This window comes from Ornithodoros turicata, unplaced genomic scaffold, assembly GCF_037126465.1.
Source record: "Ornithodoros turicata isolate Travis unplaced genomic scaffold, ASM3712646v1 Chromosome67, whole genome shotgun sequence".
In the NCBI taxonomy this organism is placed as follows: Eukaryota; Metazoa; Arthropoda; class Arachnida; order Ixodida; family Argasidae; genus Ornithodoros; species Ornithodoros turicata.
In genome coordinates this window covers 124,716-148,902 of record NW_026999388.1, presented here as the reverse complement: position 1 = coordinate 148,902, position 24,187 = coordinate 124,716, and the positions used below count along the sequence as shown (strand labels likewise).

Genomic DNA, 24,187 nt, shown 5'->3' with positions numbered 1-24,187 from the left:
TTTCCTAATTATTTTCTTTTTATTTATTTTATTCTTCTTTCATTTATTTTTTCTTTGCAGAATAGCAAGCCGACGTCCCATTTGGCTGACCTTAACCCCCGTTTTGTTTCCTTTGGTCCAATAAATATATCGCCCTCCTCACAGATGATATCAATAAATTTCCAGGTGAAGCTTGAATTTGAAAGTCTGCTTGGAAAATTCCATGTTGTCCCACGCGGGGGACGGTGCCACTGCATGATTGGGCGCCGCGTTTATGGCCGACAAAAAATTCACAGTGCGCCTGCCGATCAAGTTCAAATTTTTATGTTTATTTTGTGCGTAGTGTAACGGACAATCTGCGACATAGCAAATTCTTGAGGGAAGTTTTTGTGTTTTTTTTAAACATACATGCTTCCGAAATACGTCACTTTTCGAAGATACGGTGTTACTTGAACAGGTATGTTCCTGACAGAATAGAACCACAAAGTGTAAGTGACTCGATAGCCTCATAAATGAGACATTAAGTGACCTAAAGCTCAATCGTACCCGTTTTGTACATCGTCCGGAATGTTGCACTGGATTCTGGCGCTCTAAGTAAACTTTGATAATTTTTTCCAACAAACAAAAATGTGATCATATAATCTTGCAGGGGACGCTCAAATTATGTGCGTGACGACATCATCTTCTGAGAGGCACTTTTTCCTCCTCCCCTGTTTGGAATGGAAGTGTCCTAACTAAACATATTTTTTTTCAGACATCAAATGTCTTGATCGATTTGAGGTAGAACTAGCCACTAATTAACTCTTTAGTTAGGAAATTTCGTGCAAAATCGAGATAGCAGATTGTGAGCCTATCCTCGTTGAAAGCCATTCCAGGTTTAACAAAATATGAAGTACGCACGTGCCTTAAAATATCCATCCCGAATTTTGATATGCAAATGAGCCGCAACCGATAACGGCCGCCTCAACTACCCCGACGGATGCCTATCTACGCCGGAAAGCAGTTTATCTGGCCAGCAGATCGGCACCTACTCCAATCATCTCCATCTTCCCAAATCACGTGGTCCTCTGACGTAAATGAGCGCTGTTCCCGGTCGCCGCAGTTTCGGCTCATTTGCATATCAAAATTCGAGGATGCGTGTCAGGATTTGCTAAACGTGAAATGGCTGGCAACTATAGGATAGTCTTTCGATCTGCCATCTCGCTTTGGCCCCAAATCTCCTAATTAAAAAGTTAGGTTCTTGTAGTTTGAGCGCATGTCATCCAGGCCGTAGAACTCAACTGCAAAAATGACATCTATCCTGCTCCCATAGCTTCTTTATAAAAATTATGTAAAGGAACACCGTGTATCTACGTTAAAAAAAAAAAAAAAAAAAAGGTTCTCTATCAGATAGTGACACATTCTGTCCTAGCAATCTTCTCAGCCTCAATTATTTTCCTCGTGATTGTATTCACATTTGTCGCGAAACATGCATGCAACAATGGCGTATAAGCACATATGCTGCACTAACAATAAATGATGACGCTGCAGCTCATTGCGTGATTGTGGTCCAAAACTCGCATCAGAAAGAGATTTGAGGCTGGGAAGATTGGAAATGGGTCGAGTAGCCTTATAACACCCACTCTAATCAATCCTCCCCAGAGGATAAAGCAACCCAACCCGAGTTCGTGCAGACGGGACTAATGTGTCACGTTCTGATTCTCTTTTTATGTCAGCGTGGGTTCACTGTATATACGCTGCATTCCATTCAAATACACCTGCAGGAAGTCTTTGTCTCACCCTCCCTTTGCACTTTGCCGTTGGCTGGCACAATTTTGAGATTTTTGAATTGAATTGGATTGGAAATTTTGGATTGAATATTTTTATATGCAAAATTTTTGTTAAAATACGAAACGGATAAATGAAACACGTTGTATGAGATGATAGCTAGGCGATAAAAGGTGATGTGCCGTCAATGCTATAAATCATAGCCTTCAAGGTAGTACTACTACTACTACTACTAATAATAATAACAAGAATGCCATAACCGCATTTAACAAATTCCAAATTCCACATTCGGTTTTGTTCTAACCTGCACCGTAAAAAGGACAGCAGTGATCCAATATAGGGCGGTGCAGTAGGTGTAGAAGATTGACAGGAACGTGCCTTACCTGATGGATCTCCTTGTGTTTCTCCTTCTTGGCTTCCACACCCGGAATCAGACGTGGCTCATCAAGTCTCACATTCACTTCGCAGCCATGAACAAGCCACACATGTACCCACTACTTGTACTCTTTGTCTTCATTTGCGCCACACATTTAGGTAAGTTTGTTTAAAACATTTTTTCTCTCTGTGTTGCGTTCGCGATTCAAGTTATTCGTAAGAAAGACCGTTGTTTCTGGAATATAAGAGGCGGCAGGTTATAAAGCCCTCAAATGGGAATGTGTCTCAAGTGGATGAAGAAAGTAGGAGGTCACTGAAAAGGTTAGCCAGCTGCAGGACTAGATCCCACATCTTCTGGATTACCGGTCCAGGGCTCTACCAATTGAGCTAAGCTAACACTCCTCTTCCAAGCTCGCGTCTTTCTTCATTCATTATACTTAGGCAATTGAGGCTTTGTGTGTTTGTCCTTGCTTCTGTGCGTGTGCCAGCCTAAGAACATCAATTTCCATCGTGTCTCATGTGGATTATGAACTCTGCACATTTTCGCCAGGGAAAACTTGTACGAAAAACTTGTACTAATCTGAAGACAATCGACGCATACGATGCGTTTGCATTAATGGAGCTTGCTGTTGTCGAGAAGGATACGCGGAGATACATTAAAAAAAAGAGAGAAAAAGACACAGTCGTACATATACCGAACAAAATATATCGCCAGATCGACCGCGCTGTTGAAGTCGGTAAAAAGCAGAATGAAGCCATGAAGATAGAAGAAAAACTGCGAGTTTTGTGCAGTGCAGTGTTAAACTTCTTACATGCAGGTGACTCCATGGCATCGCACTTAACAACTGGCGTAAGGAACTCAAGTTACGATATCCGTGCCATGATGTGATGTAATGATATCTTTCTTTACGCTCCCAAGCCCAAGTCGACGTGTTGAAGAGAATCAACTTAAACGAATGTACCTGCTGGATCTGCTTCTATTTTATAAAGGAGCTGTATTGGTCTTTGAATTATCTTTCCTCCTTTCTTCCTTGATCTAGCATGATTGAAAGCGGCCATCTGTGCTTGCCCTTGTCTTCTCGACACCCGTCTCAGTGGCCAAGATAACCTATATGTTTTGTGTGTGTGTGTGCCGATGAGTAGAATATCCCCAGTCTTGACGTTGAACGAAGGCAGTAACTTGCAGATCTCAAGTGCAGGATGTACGCCTTTGTTCCCCTGTTCAAAAAAAAAAAAAAAAAAATCCGGCAAGCGGTATTTCCATCGTCTCCTCAGTTGATCTTCAGTTGATCACAACTCCTCTGGAGATTCACTTAAAGAAAGAGCGGTTGTCCGTTTACCATGGCCGAGGGAAGGAAGGGAAACAAACGGCAAAGGCAAAACGGCTTCCACTTCCATGACAACGGTGACGTCGAATGTAAGTGTGCCGAGTATCATCCTCAAGAGGGTCTTGACGCTGACCCCACCATGCGGCACGTTCGGCAATGAATTTCGATGCGATGTGGAACCCCCGATAGCCGTGACTGAGAGACGGAAATTATCCGAATAAACGGTTCCTGGCACTCCTCGCCTGGATATGAATAGTTGCAAGTCTTGAGCCGATTCGGTGAGTTCCAGACGAATCGCACCAAAAGTGAAGATGACGTTCTTTGCGGATCGTGTCTTGTGCAACCCAGAGCACATACCGTGTACATGTACTCGTGTCTAGTTGTTCTTGCGCTTCGTATTGTCATCGATGCGATTCCGTTACAGGTACAGGTCTGCAATGCTACGTGTGCAACAGCAAGTATAACGAGTCCTGCCTGCGTAATCCATCGATCCAGTACCTCGTCAACTGCAGTGACCAGCATGGACGCTACAAGGAAAATCGCAAAAATTCTACCTTCACGGTGTGTCGCTACATGTACATGAACAGTGAGTCAATAGCTTTTATACTATATATACAGGGTGTCCCAGAAAAGGAATAAAACCACACATGCCACCTTCTCATGTCACGTATCGTAAGTTTAATTATGCAAATATTTGCAAACTAAATTGGGAAATTCGGCAAGTAAAGGTCATTTTTTACCAAAATGAAGAGCGTGCTGAATTTACTCAAATTCATGATAATTGACGAGCTTTCCATGGGAAAAAATAACCTAACATCATCTTTTTCGGAGCACCAAATCATAACGCTTTTTGAGTGCAATCACTGTGAGTTCGACGAAAGGCGGTTCCGAGCACAGCCCACAGGGTGATAATACAAAAAGTGGCAGTTGTTGATTTAGTTCGCTCACCAGCAGCGCAAGTGCGTCCTGATTGTACTCCCAAGGGGGGATTTATTCCGCTCTCCAATTGGATGCGCGTTCGAGCAGACGATTCTCCCACTCTCCATCTCCTTTCTTCTCCGTTCCTTCTCTTGAGTGACCTAGAGAGCCGAAGACTTCCATCGTCCACGCGTGTCTCTGCCGCATTTTCCCTGACGGTGCCCAAAGGGTGTGTGATTGTAATGGCATCGCTGCACGATGACAGCGTTCGGGGGCAGAGTACCGATGACCGCATTTGTGCCTTCTGCTCCAAAGCGTTCAGTGCAAAGTTCAATTTAGTGAAGCATTTTAAGAACGGCGTCGTACAGACGTTTCGCAAAAATTTTGGTTGCGACCAATGCTCCGGTGTCAATTTCGTGAGAACCACACTACGGCAAAAAGAGGAAATCAGAGATTCGCTGCTTACCTGCCCAGGTGTTGCGACCCTGAAGATACATAGTGGAAATGATCATGAGTACGGTACAACTATGGCCGCTGTTCAGCAGATTTCATTAAGCTCATTTAGAAGAACAACGAGCTGAGAGGTTTTTATGCATTAAATCACTGGATGGGGATTTCAAGGAAACATTATAAGCTATATCTCTTTAGCTTTTCTGTATAAGATCACCGTTTTAATGGATTATCACTCCCTATAGCAATTATGTTGCGTATGTGTATGTTTGCCCGGCTTGACGGCTGCATACCCAAGCCCAGCCCCGCAAAAAGGAAGACTGGGCCGGCCTCGGGTTAGTCCATGCAGTGCTCTACTTCGTATTAATATTGATTCCGTTTCTTACACATCTGTGAGCACAGCTTCCCTGAGCATGCATAGTTCAATTACCTGCATGCATTCACAAATATAGTACTATACTATAATTATATACTCTAATTTTTGCATTTGGCGGCTTATAATTATTTTCCTTTCCAACCTGATAACGAAAGGAAGAGCGTCTCGCTATCATACTTATACTATCTCTTCGGCATTCACATTTAGGCTGTGTGCCGAAAAGGGTTGTGCGGTACGTAGAGCAGACCTCCCTCACTTTGCGCACACAGGTTGACATATCTTTTGCACCAATGATCTTGTCAGCCGTTACAAGGTATAAAAGGATTTCCTTTATCGCTCATTATCAACCCTCATGAGTCAGTAACTTCTTATCAGCAAACAAAATAAACGGATCACACTCTATCACACGGTTAACCCCGATACATTTCACCGGTTATCAGTCGATAGCGTTATGAGTAATGTAACTCTCATCAGGAATTGTCTTTAGGGCACCGTCAGGTAAAATACACCAGAAACACGCGTGGAGGCATGGGCGTCGTCAACGCAGAAGGGAGGAAAAGAGACCGGGAGAGGAGAGAATCGTCTGCTCGAAGACGCATAGTGCGCCTGCGCATCCAATTGGAATAAATCTGCGGCTAGACGCATGTGGATAGACGGCAGACTTGTGCGTAACGCGTTACTAGTAATTGCGTTACTTGTAATCAATTACTTTTTTTAGTAAGTTTTCGAGTAATCAGTTACTTTAAAGTCAAAGTAATTTTTCGTGTAATCAATTACTTTTCTGAGTAATCGATTACTCAGTAATTGATTACTTTCCCGGCAGAGACTAACTCATCTTTTAGATGTTCTGCCTCATGTCAAGATCTTCGTGCCGTCAGCCTTTGTTCTGGAATTTCAGGGTCTCTCCCCCTAATCTGTTCCTACACCAGTGTGGTGGTACCTTTGTGGTAGCTTTGGAGGTTTAGTGAGTCATGGGGAAGTTCCACGCATGATCTTCCACAATCGGGTCAACGTCTTCCCGGGCGATAACTACACTAGACGTACATATTTTTGGGTTATTTCAGCTGTTTCACTGTTGAACTTTCCTTTTTCCTTCTTCTTTTTCTTTTTGCTGAGGCACACAAAGACGGGTATAATTTGCGTGAATGCAGAGTAACGACCGGAGTAACGCGTTACTTTTCTACTCGTTACTCAATTACATTTGAAGTCCTGTAATTGGTAACGGTAATCAATTACTTTTTCCGTACAAGTAACGGTAATGGTAATCAATTACTTTTTTCGAGTAACGGGCACAAGTCTGATAGACGGTCCCTTCTTCGTGATCCGTGCTTATCCGTCGAACAATGGCGTCGGAATTTCCCTGTCTGTACGATACTGGGAACCCAACATTCTCGTGCCGCTTCTGGTCATCTTTGCTCCTACATCGCTTACGGCTGAATGTTGCCTTTACGCCGTACTACCGTTACAAGATAGGGTGTGCCAGTTGACTCCGGAGTGTGGTGTGCCAGCGACCCGGACCATGTAATCATCGCCACTTACAGGAGGGAGCGTCACTTGTTGACAGCCGACCCCTCTAAGACCCCGCCAGTGTCGTCAGCATCATCCTCATCACCATCCTCTCATTTTTCCCCAATAGCAACGGGGTAGTATTCTGCTCGATGAGCTGAAGACATTCCCATATCATCCTCATCGTGTATCTCTCTCTTCTCTCATGATTTTGTGAGAGAGAAAGCATGATTCCAGAGAAAGCCGGATGCAACAAGCCATGCCTGTGTTATATTTTTCTGCGATGCCGGTGTGGGCCGGGTTTCCAACCTCATCTTGTCAACTGACAATGATTGCGCTGAAAAATTCGTCGCACGCTATCCTCTGGGAGCTCCATAGAGCATGATGGCTATTTTTTCCAATAGGATAGCTCCTGAATATCCCTGTCAATTGTCATTGGTGTGTGTGTGTGGGGGGGGGGACATGTTAATTAAGAACAAGGAAGGAAAGGTCAGCCAGACGAAGGTCGGCTTGCTATTCCAAACAAAAAAATGAAAGGAAGGGAAGAAGGAAATAAAAGGGGACGACAAGAAAAGGAAAAGAAGAAAAGGGGAAGAAAAAAGAGAAAAAGGGAAGAAAAGAAAGTGATGGGTTAAAAAAGGTACCCTTTACTTGGCGAATTTATGACTTCAGTTCGCAAAAAATTACATAATGAAACTTACCCTACACGAGATTCACATCAGGAGGTGGCAAGAACCTAGTAAGAACAAATGCCGTTGACCACATGATTTTAGGTGGTGTAGTTCTTCATGATAATTCAGTGACACGTTTTCTGGGACAATCCGTATGTACATTGCAGTATGTTACCATTTAAGTTTTCCCATGGCAGGCCATTGAATACGTAACATTGGTCACGTGCTTTGTGATTGCATATGTGTTTATGGTGATGAGTTGAGAGCAGGAGATGAGAAAAGAGCAGGGTTGTGAGGCGCGTCCAATCGAGTGCTCTTAAATTGCACAACAACAACAACAAATAAGTTAATGACAATGAATGGGGAAATTCGCCACTTGAGGTGCGGCCCACTACCCCAAGGCACAATGGGGCAGGATGTGATGTGTCCTGATGATGAGGTGATGAACGATGCTAAATAGGGATAGTCAGTGGAGTCAGTATGACATCAGAACGGTAGGCAAAACCACAGCACACAAAAATACTACACACACAGCACACAGGTACGCAGGCAGATCATAGGGTAGACAGGAGACCAGTGTCCCGCAGAAAGATCTTGAAATACTCAAGAACTTGACGATGGTCAGTCTGGTTAGACCCAGGGCCGAGAATGGTTGCCAATGCGAGTGGTGCGGCCGTGATCGACTGCAGGCGACACTGTAGAGCTGCTCTTTGGGAGGTGTATAGATGGCAGTCGAGGAGCACATGCTTGGTGTCCGCCAAAACAGCACAACGAGAGCAGAGCATCGAGTCAGAGCGGCCGATCAGATGCTTGAAATGGGGGGTGAATGCAACCCCAAGACGAAGCCTGTGTATCAGCGACGCAAAATGGCGAGGCACACGAGAAGGCATGGTGAAGCCAAAGTCAGGGTCCACTTCACGCATCAGAACTCTTGATGGAACGTCTCGAGACCATTGCGCATGTGCGAGAGGCCTCACCACATCATTTAGGAAGGTTCGCCTGTCGCCTTTGGGGAGGGTAATCCGCACGCTTGATCGGGAATGATACGCAGCTGCTGCAGCCTCGTCAGCCTCTTCATTGCCGCGGATGCCGCAGTGGGCAGGAACCCACTGGAAGTAGATAGAGTGCCCGCTGATCTCAAGACGGCTTAGTTCCTCCAGTATGTCCACCACCACAGGCGCAAGTGATCCACGAATACCCATGTTCGCTATACACTGGAGAGCTGCCTTGGAGTCGCAGTATATCACCCAGCTGCTGATAGCGGCTGATGCAATGTGCTTGAGGAAGAACAAAATGGCATGCAACTCTGCAGACGTAGATGAGGTGCGGTGCGAGAGACGGTATGCGTGGCACGACGACATAGTCGGGATTGTAAAGGCAGCAGTGGAGCCGTGTAAGTTGGTCGACCCATCTGTGAATACTGCAGTGTGCGAAGGATAACGGCACTGCATCATGTCTAACGCAAGTTGTTTCAACACGGGTGCTGCAACGTGATCCCTCTTGCTCTTGAGCCTAGGGATGGTAATGGAGATCGAAGGTATCGAAAAGACCCACGGAGGGGACCTGGGGACGACTGCGCTTCCGACAAAAGCCGGTAGCAAGGGCTTTACAGCAGCGATGCAGTGAGAAATGTTGCTCTGCCTCCGCCTGTTGAGCTTCGAAACCAAGGGGTGACGACGGTGTTCCGCGACGAGACGTAGATAATGGCGCACAGTTTCTCTGAGAGGTAAGACCTCTACTGGCAGCTCGCGGGCCTCTGCCACCACCATGCGCGTTTCAGCGGCGCGGGGTACACCGAGGCAGATCCTCAAGCTTCTGGCCAACATACACCGAAGTCTCTGTTCAGATGTTCTTGAGATGCCATGTAAGACCGGGAGGCTGTAGAGAATGGTTCCCCGAACCAATGCCCCATGAATCGATAGGAGCGCTTCCTGATCAATCCCCCATGCAGCGCCAGCGAAGTGAGAAATGACATTGGTCCAGCGTTGAACTTTCGCTTCCAGGTACCTGATATGGGCGCTCCACGAGAGATTGGCATCCAAGATAACACCCAGGAATTTGTGGCACTTCACTTGGCTGAGTGTATTATTGCCTAGCGAAAGAGGGAAGGCGCGCATGCGTTTCCGCGTGAACGGGAGCACAACTGTCTTCTCAGCCGAGATGTCCATGCCAGCCTTGGTGAAATAATGCTGAACAGCATCCAACGAGTGTTGAAGGCGGCGTTGAATCGCTGGCCACACACTACACACACAAATAAAAATGCACACAAAAAGTGCAATGCACATTAAATTGCACACTACATAATAAATCCCGTGTTTTTAGAATCCTATCGAATTGATGCCACCACAATATACTAGGTGTATATGTGTATACTAGGTGTACACTGCATATGAACCAGATGGATGAACACGTAATAGCGGGACAGCTGAGCGAAAGAGCGCAGTGGTACTCCGCGCAAGAGGTTTTTAATCCAATTAATTACTCTAAAAAAAACTACGCGGATATCTTTCGCTGAAGAACCAAATCCGTAAAACGGAGGTTCCGAAATCGTCTCAAGTACAAAATTAAAACGACGTAAAAAACGACAATTGGCCGAAGTAGGCCACAACAGTTCAACGAAATGTGTTCACGCAGCAGAGGTGGGTATATGCCCTCATGATCTTTTCCCTCACCACATTTTTGTACCCCATGTTTTTTCACACCTCACCTAACATTTTTCACCTCACCTCACGTCGCCATATTCCTAAAAAAAAATTTGCTGCACCCCATCCTTTTTGAAGAGGTTGCCTCACCTCCACCTTCCTTTTTAAACTATTTTCCTCCCCTCCCCTCAACATTTTCCATAACACGTTTTCTCACGTCACCATTTTTCCCACCTCCCCTCAAACTTTTTCTTACGTATTTGCCTCTCAGTTCAACCTATTTGTCTCATAATTTCGTCTCACCTTAACCGGTTTCCACAAAAAAAGTTTTTACTTGACAATCACTCTTACTATGATTTCATCTATATTTAATCGTACTATTATAGTACTTATTGTAATTTATGGAAAATTCCACAACTACAAACTAACTAAGGCAAACAGTCATTCAATTATTTATTACGTAATCTGTCGAATAAAGAGATTTTACCGTCCAAAACGTCATTGCAAGATTACATCTGCCTCTGGTACCGACACTGAGTGAGGGTGTCTTCTATGTCACTATTGACTATTTTTGTGTTGCTTGCTGTGTGAAGTGTGTTTACATTGTGAATGCATTTAATTTGATTTGATATGTGTGTCTCCTAAACGTGTTTTGCGTTGCTACCAATGGTTTACCGTGGGACCCGTGAAGTTGTTAAAAAAAATATTTTTATTCGGTTCATCGAAGCAGATGGAAAAATAACCATTATCTTATGTTATTAGAAGTTGGTAGGTGTAGCATGTAATGTGTCATGTGGTTGGGTTTTTACTGCTTCGTTGGTTGAGGGGCATTTACTAGGAGTAAAGGTCTGCCATTAAAAAAAGAGAGAGAAAAGAGCACCTGGAGCGCGCATCTCAGAGCTTGGAGGCCAGGCCAGTGCTCTTCAGAAAGCGCAATAAAGCACTTGTGACAGCGCTCGAGGCAGGGGGAAAGAATGCCGCGATGGTTGGTGTACTTGGGGTCCGCAACCACTTCGCAAACGTCGCAGAGGGCCGAGAGCCCCATCATGGGCTGGATCGGTGGCGTGGATGCTGTTGCGACTCGCTTGATTTCGCCATGCCACGTGAACCCGTTCCCACATTCATTTAGGGAAAGCGGGTCACGAGCGGATAACCAACCTATTCATCCCGTCGGCCAGCCGGACCTTGGAGGCTCCAACAATAACGGGGTAGCATCGTGACTCAGGACACGACGCCACGAAACAACGAAAGTTTGTTCCCAGACACTATTTGGACCGGAGCTGACGTCTAAACTTGTATACAATCAGCTACAGTTTCCGGACTGTAAGATATTTAAGCGCGGGACCCGAAACATTCTGCTGTCATCATTGCCTCAACATGTGATTAAACGTTGTTTTGTTACCCGAGACGTTCCCTGCCTGCACGCTACCATTTGGACCTTCGGTTGCAACAACTGGTTGGCAGCGGTCGGATCATGACTTCTGGTTTGGGTGAGTGTTTGGTTCTTTCCATTCGTCTGCCAGACTGTTAGCTATATAGGACTGTGTGAAATTTTAGCCGCGGTTGGAGATTGTTGATTCCTTTGAAGCTTAGTGTTACTTGAGGAAAACAATACAGTGCAGAGTGCAGCCGACTCAGTGAACGTTATGGATCTAAACAAGTCGCGAGTGCCAGATCTGTTAGCTGTGTGCGAGGAAATTGGGAAAGCGTGGGAAAGCGTGGGAAAGGCAAAAAGAAAACCCCATATTATAGAACTCATCCGTGAGACAGATGCAGAGGACAGTGAGCTTCTAGAATGTTGGGCGTTGATTGTGGAAAGGCGGGAGCAGGAGGCAGAAAAGAACGCACGGGAAGAGAGACAAAGGGCAGAAGACAAACAAAGGGCACATGAACTAGAAGTAAAGAGGCTTGAGCTAGAAATGAAGAGACTCGAAGCTGAGAGTGCCAGTCGTGTTCGCACCCCGTCTAGCGAGACAGGGGCAGAAAAATTCAAAATGAAAGACCTCATGCAGCCTTTCAAGTTAGGAGAGGATATTCGTCTATTCCTCGTAAATTTCGAGAGGACATGTGAAAAAGTCGGATTTTCACGCGAGTCTTGGTCGCAAAAGTTGTTAAGAGGGGATACGAGTGAGGCGGCATCTCCGATTCACGATTTTTTCGCTCGTAGATGGCGCCACACGAACATACGGGTCTCAGCCTGGAGGAAGCTGTAACCATTACCCTTAGTACAAATAACTCACTCCTCCGCAGGATTGTGTAGTCCCAAAAACACGTGTGACCTCCTTGACTATTGAGATGCAGGGGTCTCACGTCATGTTTGGGTTGCCAAGGTCAACTCAGCTACAAAGAAAGAAGGAGGTCCCGACGAAAGCCAATTCTTCCCTTTTGTCCCTTTGTGGACTGCATCTGGTGACTTCTTGATGTTATGCTATCTTAACTTGTCTGACTTTCTGGACGCAGCGCGGAGTCAAAATGTTATATTTCGTTGGCCCTCGCTTATTTATATTCACCTGCTGATTTTTCTTTGGCGCCGAGTTCTCACACTAGCACATTTTGCGGACGCATTTTGTATTTAACTGACTATTCTGATTTAGTGTATTTACCTTGCGTCTGTGTGCAAGTGAATCTAAATTTATTTGTCGCTACAAACATTAACGGAATAAGTCCTCCGAAACCTAGACAAGATAAGCCGTGCAGCAGACCTTTGCATTTTGTCTTCTTTATTTGTTTTTTTTTTTCTCGGACAGCGTGGATGTGCAGAGGTCCAAGACTGCAGATGCATACTCTAAATGAGTGGAACTAATGTTTTGATTGTAGATGGGTAGAAATCCAACGAACCGGTAGAGATGTAGGAAGGGAGTTGCCTCAGGACAGAAGCCGCCGATATTTCGAACAGAGACTGTTGAAGAAGAACAGTCTCTGTTCGAAATATCGGCGGCTTCTGTCCTGAGGCAACTCCCTTCCTAATGTTTTGATTGATTGATTTGTAAAAGAAAAAAAATTGAGATGTTAGTCCCGAGCCACTCGGAATTAATGCTTTATATGCTGTTAATTTAATATGTTTTGTTGTACCATGGCGCAATTTTCTTCTTATAGTTTCCACAAACGAGCGGCTTTCGCACACACATGGATATCCGATTTCAGAACTTTCCCTTTAAATTTGCCGCCAGCAATGAGAAGGGTGCCCAGAAGAAGCACAGACTGTCGGCTGCTCCCAACGTCAGGCCATATTCTTCAATATGTGTAATTCGTCGGATTGTACCCACTTTTCTGTTCAGCTGTGTTGTTCGTAAATGACAAAGGTCTTAAAATAACCAGTGGCCTCCCCTCTTCGGCTGAAAAAGCAAACAAATAAATAAAAAAGCAGAGGACACTGATTGCCTGCACCGTATGCTCGAATCAAAACTTACGGAAAAACAGGTGCGTACGGCCCACTCCACGGAGCTTTGAATTCCTTTCAAAACAAACGCCTTTCCAACAAACGGCGTCGATCAAACGGCATTCGACCAAACGATTTTTGATTAAATGGGCGGACACCCAGTTTTAGTATATTTACTTTGCGCCTATGTGCAGGTGAACCTAAATTTGGTCCTTACAACATACATGTATCCTTCGAAACCTAGACAAGATATCAGAAAGTCGAAACTTAAAAGGCCGAAAAATTAAAACATCGAACGATCAGAAGGCTGAAAATTCAGAAAACCGAACTATCAGCAGGCCGGAAAGGCAGAAAACCGAATTACCGTAAGGTCGAAAAGTAAGGAACCCAAGATAAGGAAATTGTTATTCCAACTGCGATAAAAAATGAGCTCTACAAAGTAAGTAGGATAGAATTGTTGAGAATTAATACAGGGAATAAATCGTTTCATCAAACATCCCTTTAGATAACGTACTTTCGATCACTTAGACAGAAAACAAAAAGTAAAAGTAGAGATGACTGTGTTATTGCAAGTGTTTATTGTACACGACGACAATCATGTTCGGGTTGCCAAATATATAGAGCGACACCATCTCCTCTAAAATTCATTGAGTGGGTAGTACAACTCATTCACTGGCAATCACCCATCAGGCACTTTCTTTTTCTAAACATGTCCCCAAGAGTCTAGGCAGCTAAGACGCTCAGACTTGCAAATGCAGGTTGCAGTACCCCCGGAAAAATTGTTCCCGGAAAAAATGTTCCCTGGAAGAAATGTCCCCGGAAAAAATGTCCCCTGAGGAAAATTCACTTTTGGTACGCGTGGCCTGTACGGGGCTCCGAAGATGTGACACCGCTAGACATATTGAAATACATTTTTGCCTGTCAATCTTGTTGTCCCCTCGCATTTTATTTTCCTTTTTACACATCACCCTGCACGTCGATCTGCGCACTTCTAAAACAGAACTTGACATGCTCCTGCCCATTCCGAATGACATCTTCTCTCCTGATTTGTTGAAACTGGACGGCGTACTACTTTGTGTGACGCTTCACATTTGTGCTAATCAGCAGAGAAAATGTTTTTCCGTGTCAGCGCCGCGAAGCAACTGTTGCTGTACGCGGTGTACAGGCGTGGACAGAGGACAGCAGGAGGGGGGGGTGACAGGGGGTTAGTATGCGTCCTGGGCCGACTTCAGGGCTAAGTGTGCCGATATTCGTCAGGAAAGTCCGACGGAAAACCCAGGGAAAACCTCAGAGAGCACACCTGGTGACAGGATTCGAACCCGTGTCACCTTCCAGTCTCGACGTGAAAGGCGGTCATCCCAACCGCTACTCCACGCGATCTGGTACAGAAAAGAGTACGTCCCGCTCTTATGTTGATGTTGATGAAGAAAAATACTAGGGAGACATTAATTCCCTCAAACCTGAAAGGATAGCTGTGTCATCAGGCCTAAAATCTAGTCTCAAAATCCCTGCGTTCTGATTGCACATCAGTCAGTACGACGTCACGCAGTATATACTTCTCAGTATAAGAAAGAAAGAAACAAAATAAGAATATCCCAGCTAAGTGTGCACATTGTATCAACGAACGTGACAATTGATTGCAGTGTATTCGCTACTAGAAATCGTAAGTGAAAGTAGGTCGAGCTTTCCAAGTAAAAATACTTAGTAAGTGGTTAGGAATTGTAGTATTTATTTTTAGCCCGAGGACTTCAAGACCTGCAATATCGCAACCGGGGATTTCGCAAAAATTCCACGCGTAGCAAAAGTGGATGTTTCTCGAGGGGACATTTTTTCCGGGGGACATTTTTTCCAGGGGACATTTCTACCGTGAACATTTTTTCCGGGGACATTTCTTCCGGGGACATTTTTTCCATGAACATTTTTTCCGGTTCCCTTGGACCCCGAGCCCGAGAACTCGGAAGACTGAACTATCGAAAGCTAGAGGCCACCAAGAAAGGAAAAATATATATCCGAAAAGTTACATCTGCTACACCAGGTAGATCCACAACGCTGTGCTCAGGACAGGTATTGGGAATTAATGTGCTAAATGCTTTTTATGCATTTAAAATAACTTTGTATGACCTTGTCCAGCGCATGCCACTTTTTGGCAGCATCCCTCGTGTACTGGGGTTGATCTTACAGCTGTGGATAGAGAAAGAGCTTCTTTCGAAAAAGTTCTGTTAAAAAGTGAATTTCTACGTGGAGTCTTTTTCAACGTTTTATTCATAAATTATTTATTTCGCAGACATCCTCTTGGAATTCCTTATTTTTCGGCCTTTCCATAATCCAGTCTTTGATTGTTTGATATTACCTCATTAAAAAAAAAAAAAAAAAAACTGTTTTCCAATTTCAACACATCGGGAGAGCGAATGATAACACCACTCGGTCTCACTGTGCCTCACCTCCCCTAACCCTACCATTCTTTTTACGTGCATGCGATGCGAGACGAATATTGTGTGGCTGTGTAGCAAAGCTTTCCTGGTCTATGCCGCCTATTCTCCCTATTCTCACTCAAGGCCTTCCCATTATTTTGCGACGACCTACTCACGTGGATCTCTCCAGACAGGTTTCACGACCTCAATTTCGTGCTTCCGCTGCCGGGGAAACCCCTTCTGGGATAGGGTGCCAGAACAGTGACTGCATTCCGCGGAACGATATGAAGTTCTCTTCTGACCAGAAATGTGACGCTACTGTACGATGGCAAGACGGGGCAGTTCACGGAGCCGTACATACCTTAAGTTTTTTCAATATTGTGAACAACTGGAGGCATGGACAGACATGACATGGACACGTAAATATTGAGAAAGAATTCCGCGTAAATGCTACTGATTACATTTCACATATGTGCTACAGTAAACGAGCTACGAACTTCCAAAAGCGAGAGACCGAACTTATAAATTTTTTGCAGCTTTCGTAAGGTTTTTAAAAACTTCTGCAAAGAAAATTGCAAATGTCTCCAATGCGAATTTTTTGAAATTCTAAAATCTATCGAACAAGGCCATTTTGGTCCAAATCAGTTCAGTATTAGCTGCAAAAGATCGCATTGTTTCGCCCATAGAGAATACATGGGGCCGCCGGAGGTCGTATCCCCTCTTAACGCTCCTCCCGTGTGAGGCAGCCGATGTTATTGCTCGACTAAGCAAACGGGACGCGGAAGATTATGAGAAGGTGAAAGCCGCACTCCTCAAAAAGTGTCAACGGAGGCCTTCAGACAACGATTCCGTAACGCGTCTAAAAAGGTAAACGAATCCTTCCCTGAGTTTGCTTACAATATGAAAGCTAATCTAGTGGAATGGCTGAAAAGCGCCGAGGCTTATGGGGACCACGGAAAGGTAATAGAATGCGTCGCGCTAGAGCAGTTTTTTCGTTGTCTTTCTGAACCAGGGAAGTTCTGGATTCAGGATAGGTTAGAGGAACTTGATATTCAAAAAGCTGGCAGAAGAGTACACGACGAGAAGGGGTTTAAGAGCAGTCTACCCAAAAACGGTAAGGAGTACAAAGGGGAACACTTGAAGACGAGCCACGGGGGACGCTAAACAAAGAGGAAAGCATCGTCGACGTAGCGACCCAAAAAGGGGAAAATGTAGACAAACCAAAGCCGGAAAGTGACAGGATATTTGAAGCTAGGAAACTGCAACGAACCAGGTCATTATGCAGCCAATTGTCCAAACGAAGTCGCGTTTGCGCCCAAGATGGGAAATTATTAGAACCGTACGTGCGAAGAATGATTGTGAACGGCCAGCCATGCGAGATCCTCCGTGATTCTGCAGCGACTGTAGACATGGTCCATCCGGATTATGTGAAGGCAGCGGACTACACAGGCCGCTAACATAAAGCAAGTGGCAGAAAAGCGCAGTGTACGACTCCCTCTTGGAAAGGTAAAGATAGAAGGCCCGTTTGGCGAGCTAGTCACTGAAGCGGTCGTGTCAGTCAACCTTCCGCAACATTACAGATACCTCTTTTCGAACAAGTCAGACCAAATATTAAGGAAACGAGGACAGTGTTTTTCGAAGGCGATGAGCCAGGCGCTACATCATTCGATACCGAGGCGACGGAGGACGATATCAAAATATCGCAATGATCAACGTACTTGATGCGACTTGGCGAAATCGCAAAATATAGAAGGGTTGGGTGTCGTGAACGACGGCGGCACGACGGATATGGTAAAAACTGAACACTTGGTGAAAGAAGAAATGACGCAACACACGCAAGGCGAACACTGTACCTTCCTCAACTCATCAAGTCTCCACAGTGTAGATAGAGAATCGTTGATATCAGAGCAGATGAGTGACCCCTCCCTCAAAAATTGGCGCAATGGCGCTAGCGACGGGTTAGCCGCGAAAAACATTCCATTTTACGTGAAATGCGGCCTGCTCTACAGGCGCTTTCAAGGCAGAAAAGGGAAGACAATTGACCAGCTGGTTGTCCCGCAAAAGTATCGAGCTGAGCAGCTACATTTAGCTCACTGTGGCCCTAACGCAGGGCATTTTGTGGTACGTAGGACAAAGCTACGTCTGACACAAGGATATTACTGGTTTGGAAGACGTTGACCTATTCGTCAGGTCATGTAGCACTTGCCAGTAAATAGGAAAGCTAAGAGAAAACGGAAACGCTGACGGGCTCAGTCGCTGTTTTTAGTTTCACAGATGAGTCCTTGCATGCTTCCAAAATTTGTAAATATGAAAATGAATATAATCGTATGAATTTTCGCATATGACAGAATGGCATGAATAACTGTGTAAGAAACATGCTTCATTTTGTAGTTTGGCTGCACATCCCACTGAAGGGACTCATTAACGGGATTTGCGGGGTTTTATAGGGCGAGTACTGCCACATATCAATCAAGTCTGGTATACGACAGGAAGAACCGGCACTCGTCTGTGCTAGGGTTATGTTTTGATGAATGTTTGTCTTGTCGTTGTACTTCCTTTTGTTTGCTTCGTGTTTGTTTGAAAGGCAGCCGCAGCAGAGATAACTCATCGGAGATGGCAAGCTTGTGCGAGCTGCTGGACAAGGCCACTGCAGGAAACAGAATACTCCAGAGAACTTACTCATCGACTCAGCGGAGCAGCGACAGGAACTGCACCTCTAGCGATGACCAGCCCGGCGGCGGAGATGCTGTTACGACTCGCTTGATTTCGCCATGCCACGTGAACCCGTTCCCACATTCATTTAGGGAAAGCGGGTCACGAGCGGATAACCAACCTATTCATCCCGTCGGCCAGCCGGACCTTGGAGGCTCCAACAATAACGGGGTAGCATCGTGACTCAGGACACGACGCCACGAAACAACGAAAGTTTGTTCCCAGACACTATTTGGACCGGAGCTGACGTCTAAACTTGTCAGCTACTGTGACATCAGTTTCCGGACTGTAAGGGATCCAGAGGACCCGAAACATTCTGCTGTCATCAACATGTGATTAAACGTTGTTTTGTTACCCGAGACGTTCCCTGCCTGCACGCTACCATTTGGACCTTCGGTTGAAACAATGCCAAGTTGAGGCGCGGCCGGTGGAGGAGTGTCCCTTGTGGCCGATGATTGAGTCCTGTCAAGAAGTACCCAATTAATTATCCTATAAGACAAGTTACGTTGAAATTCTCATTGGCGATGCATTGTTTGAATGTGCATGCCTCTGTTCCATCAGAAAGCATGTTTTCGCTGTAAAAATCAATTACACAATATACCGTTCCTGCTTGAGCATTTATTCCTACATATATGAAATACAGTAGATGTGAAGATATTGCAAGTGGCAGATACAAAGGTGAAAGTTATTTGTGATGTTTTTTTTATAAGAGGGAATATTCACCAAGCGGTTGAAAATCGCTAGCATGACATAGTAAACACCAAGAATAGAAACCTTAATGAGCACTTATATGTTGTGAAAGCATACTGTCCATCATCAACACACACGGCATAAATCCACATAAATGAGTAAGTTCATAGAGGTGTATCCCCATGTCCGCACAGTGCCGCCGAAAAAAAAAAGAGAGAGATGACATAATGCTCTTCTGTGCTTCGTAGGAGATTTCTAATCCTGTACAGCTTGCCCTTCTTGCGTGAAAATTAAGACCATCCAGCTTCGTTGAGATTCCGTTTTGACCACCTGCGGACAAAAGCCGACACCCATGTGCCAGCCGCGTCGTACGAGGGTAACCTTCAAGTAATAGCATTTCGAAAGATAAAGTAACCACCAAAATATATTCCATACCGATGCACACAGCGCGGGTGGCAACACACTGACTCCATTATCCTCCGATCAACGGCCAAAAACATACAAGACGGCGTTGCTTGACAAATCGACTACTTACCTTCAGTGGCGTAGCCAGACCTCCAAGTTAGGGGGGGTTCGATACGAAAACTCGCCCCCCCCCCCCCCGCTGATCCTGTGTAGACAACACACACATACTTGTGCACACTGCAAACTGAGGATTAAAAAAAGGAACGAAAATAGTTGATTTAGACGTTCACAGTACGATTACATGTATAGGCTGTCATGACCAATGAGGTGGTGTCACGAGATTGGAAGTATTTTGAAAAGCTCATACTTTGAAAACCATCCAAGAGTGCTTCTTAGATAGACGCCATGAACTGCAAGAACTTTCGCGATCGTCACACTGGTCCCCCCCACATATATTATGTTCTCGGATTTGCACAATTTGTGTGGGTCGGTTCGTGGCAGGTAGGGGGGGCCCGAGCCCCCCCGTGGCTACGCCACTGCTTACCTTAGACACGGATCAAATCCTCGAAAGCAAGCACGAATGACGCCGACTGCTTGTGAGAAACTGAGTAATCGGTTTCGTTGGTGGTGGTTCCGGAGAACGCGTCCACATACATCCACTGAATCTTGTACGGAATGCATTAAAAATATCTTACAGTTAGAGGTGTAATACCAAGGTACTACGGCACATGTACTTTTGAGAATAATATGTTCACAAACATTTGAAATAACGCACTATGTGGTGCGCACGGATATGTATTACCACGCGGCGGCGATATCGCCAATATCGTGGCCGACTGTCTGTTCGCTTCCTCAGTCGATTTGTTCGGAATAAATTTTAATTTCAAATTTTCATTCAAATTTCACTCGCAATATTTTTGATACGGTTCGTGCCCTGGAATTTCATTTGTTTGAATTGGTTCTAATGAGTTCATCCTCAACACGAACGTACAGCGTTCTTCGTAAGGAAATATTATTACTTGATTTGAGAGTGATGATGTACCGTTAGTCACCATTACGCTGGTTCCATTAGAAACTGACTTGTCAGTTATTGTAGTGGCGGTAATGCAACATGTTGGATCCCATTAAATCAATTAGAAAGCAGTTTCTCATTGATACACATTAGGCTAGTTCCTCATTCCTTCTATTGGCACAGTTTGTAATACACAACACGTCGGATCCCATTAAATCAATTGGAAATCAACGTTTCTCATTGACGCCCACTAAACCAATTCGTTGGTTCCTTGCTTCGTTGATGTGGACTTGGCCACACAACACTGTGGAGCCGGGTTTCGCGAAGGCAGCTTCCCTGCTTAACTTCCAATTCAGTGAATGAGAAAGGGTCGGATTTCACACGTTGAACTAACAGAGAACCTAATACGTATCATTAATAAAAATAAGAAATGGCCCCAAAACTGAACCCTGTGTTACTACTAAGCGCACTTACACTTGGAAGACTTTTGACCTTGGATTACTACGCATTGTGCTCTGCCAATTACCGCCTTACTCCTCTGTCGTTACTGCAACAAAACTTTGGGGAAATTAGCCGTATTAGTTGCTGTACTGTGTTACATAATTGATTGAATAGTTCATTTGTTCCCTTCCTCAGCCATGCTAATAATAAATTTCGGAGCAGATATACCTATTGTTCGCAGCGTAGTATTTCTACATATCACTTGGTACGCTGTAAGTAGAAATGAGCATAAGTGTTTCCGACTCATCAAATGACCTCTACAGAACCACATTGGTAACATAATTTATGCCGCACAGGGAAGAGCCGTCGTTTACAAAGTCGACCGGTGCTACACATGCATGGCTTCTACGGAGATGTCCATGTACCAAAATATCCGTACACCGAAATGTCCTGTACCGAAATGTCTTGCCGTATACCCCGTTCTTACGCACGCGAGGTGGACCAACTCACTATTATTTGAAATTGAGGTGCTCGGACCGTCACGTGAAAAGCGTGTTTCAAAGAAGTCATCGCATCATCACAGCGAAGCCAGGCATTTATCAGAATAACGATGTACGGAATTAAACGAATAACGAAAAGTTTTTAATGGCTAGTTTTGAGAAGTATGACTTGATAACTGCTTTCCAAAGAAATCAGAAGATAAAAGAAATATGATTTAGAAAATTCGTGCAATAGCGTACGCTTTGTTAATTCAAGGCTACTAAATAGGGTACAATTTTTTAGTCTGTCGCGACACTTTAGGAAATAATGATACACCCTATAACTAGGACTTAACCTGGACGAGAAAATGTCAATCTAAGTGTGTTTGCATGAAATAATAATGATTTTTCTTTCCATGTCGCAACAGTCGATGGCCAAGAAGAAAGCACGGACCGCTCCTGTGGATGGCTGGGTAATGAACAAGAGTGCTACAGAACGGCTACGATGTCAGTCAAATCTAGGGTCTGTCAATGCAGCGAAGATGGCTGTAATACCAGCGACGTCATCACACCGTCCAAGCACCTTTTCCTAGTCGCCATTGCCATGACGCTGTTCACTGCAGCGCCGTAAAATGTCACATACACGGCATTCTGCAGAATGAAGCGACAGGAAGGCAGAGAAGAGATAGCACTGTAGATCTCTAGAGACGTTATTTGCACTCGTTCGGTAGCCTGCTCGAAATTACCGTATTTATTTAATCTCTTTGTAAGAATGACCAAAAATATCACATGCATTCTCATTACCTTTTGCGTCTTGAGTTTGGCAGTCGACGTAAAGTAATTTCTGTTGTCGCTTTCTCGTAAGAAGTTGTCCTGAATGAGTGTGTGTCATCTTGGATAAAATTCTTATCACGACGACGCGTGCGTTTGTCAACTCCTAGTGGGTTGTCCATTTGGGGGAAATTTTGTCTCGTTTGGGATCCGACGCTATTTTCGACAATCTGTGTCGTTGTCCCCCACGCATCTATGAAGTTTAGGATAAACCTTTGGTCACGTTGATAAGGCTCCCGGGGACACGTAATCAGATTCTGTCTCTGTGTACGTGATTTTCTGCCTTCTCCTTGGGGGACGTCCTTTATAGTTGATCTCTAAACACCTATGATATCTCTTTATTATCCGTGGACTTGTGAAAATCCCACGTGAAATACTGGCGTAGTGTGACTGTTATCCCAGGGAATACAGGGTGTCTTTTTTTTTTTTCGATAGAGGTGTTTCATAAAAATTTGTAAGGGCTGGAGACATCCTGTTTTCACTTCTATCATCTCTGTGCCGGCAGACGTTCTTGGCCATCTGTTGCTCATCCATCTAATGAATAATTACCTAACAAATCGTTAGTTAACTTTTAATTATAAAAGATACGAAGTTGTCCCAATGAGAACATCTGTACCCTTCGGTCACCTGATATCTTGACGTTTTCAGAACGAAAAAAATCCGTTCGGTAGATCGTCCGCAAAAAAATCGTGAAGGAACACCGTTTATTTCTTTAGTTTGTTTATTGGGCATCTTCGGAGACGCGCGTTTCCTTCACCCCCAATGTGAAGGAGCACAGTGCCGCCTCATGCGTTGAAGATGAACTTGCGGAAGCAAACAAATACATCGGGCAACCAAAACAAATGCTATCATGGCCGGCAATGACGAAACTTTTTTTTTCTCGGGGCCAGCAACACGGGACGCATAGCACTCATCTGTTCACATGTGTTAATCTTGGCCTACAGCTTCGAAATGTGAACGTCGCTTCCTGTTTAATCCAAAAAGAGTACGAACTCCGCATTACAATGAACACGACACGGATAAAAGAATGCACGGACAAACGAGCGTACACATGCGCAGTGGAGCAGGATACGGAAACTTACTCAGGTGGTAGATGATTTAGTATATGTGTACTAGTGGTGCAACAGATAGCTTTTCCTATACTTGAATTATGAATAAACTATTAGTTTATACAAGACACATGCGCGCGTCCTAAGTATTTTTTGTTTCCGACCGTACGTGTGCTACCAACACCCAGGATCGCTCGAGTCACGGAGATGACAGTGTTGCAGGATCAGATTTGGTTTTTTTCCTCGCTTTCGCTACATGGGTAAATTTACCTTGGACGACCTATCGAACGCATTTTTATTCCTAAAACGGATCAGGTGACCGAAGGGAACAGAATTTCATTGGAGCACGCCGTAGCCATTATAATTAATCAGTTAAATAACGATTTTTAGGTCATTCGATTATTGCGCAACAGATGGCGAAGAACGCCCGCCGGCCCAGAGACAACAGAAGTGAAAACAGGATGTCTATAACCCTTATAATTTTTATGAAAAGTCTGTACAAAAAAAGCATATGCAAGGTGTTGAGAGTATGCCGGAATTCCCAGTCAGAGCACGGCCTTGAGCAAAGGTCTCCTGTCAGGCATAACGGGAAGACGACGTGACCTCGCTCACCTTAAAAGCGGTGAACGAGATGACGTTCAGTCAGAAGTCAGTGTGAGGGCATTTGGATGGGCCGAATACGAAGACCTTTTTCCCGGTGCATATACAGCAGGATGAGAGATGAAAACAAATAATATCTGAAGCCACATGGGCTGTCATGACTAGA

At 44.7% G+C, this 24,187-nt stretch overlaps 1 protein-coding gene across 2 annotated transcripts in view; it reads left to right on the top strand.

Moving 5' to 3' along the window:
- The window catches only part of LOC135374489 (uncharacterized), a 62,236-nt gene extending 39,777 nt beyond the window's left edge, over positions 1-22,459 (top strand). For both annotated transcript variants that reach the window (XM_064607452.1, XM_064607451.1), the window contains exons 2-4: positions 2,181-2,280; positions 3,874-4,035; positions 21,970-22,459. In XM_064607452.1, coding sequence (XP_064463522.1) covers positions 2,217-2,280; positions 3,874-4,035; positions 21,970-22,172 — 429 coding nt within the window. In that variant the 5' untranslated portion in view covers positions 2,181-2,216 and the 3' untranslated portion in view covers positions 22,173-22,459. The remainder of the gene's footprint in view (positions 1-2,180; positions 2,281-3,873; positions 4,036-21,969) is intronic.
- The last annotated feature ends 1,728 nt before the right edge of the window (positions 22,460-24,187 follow it).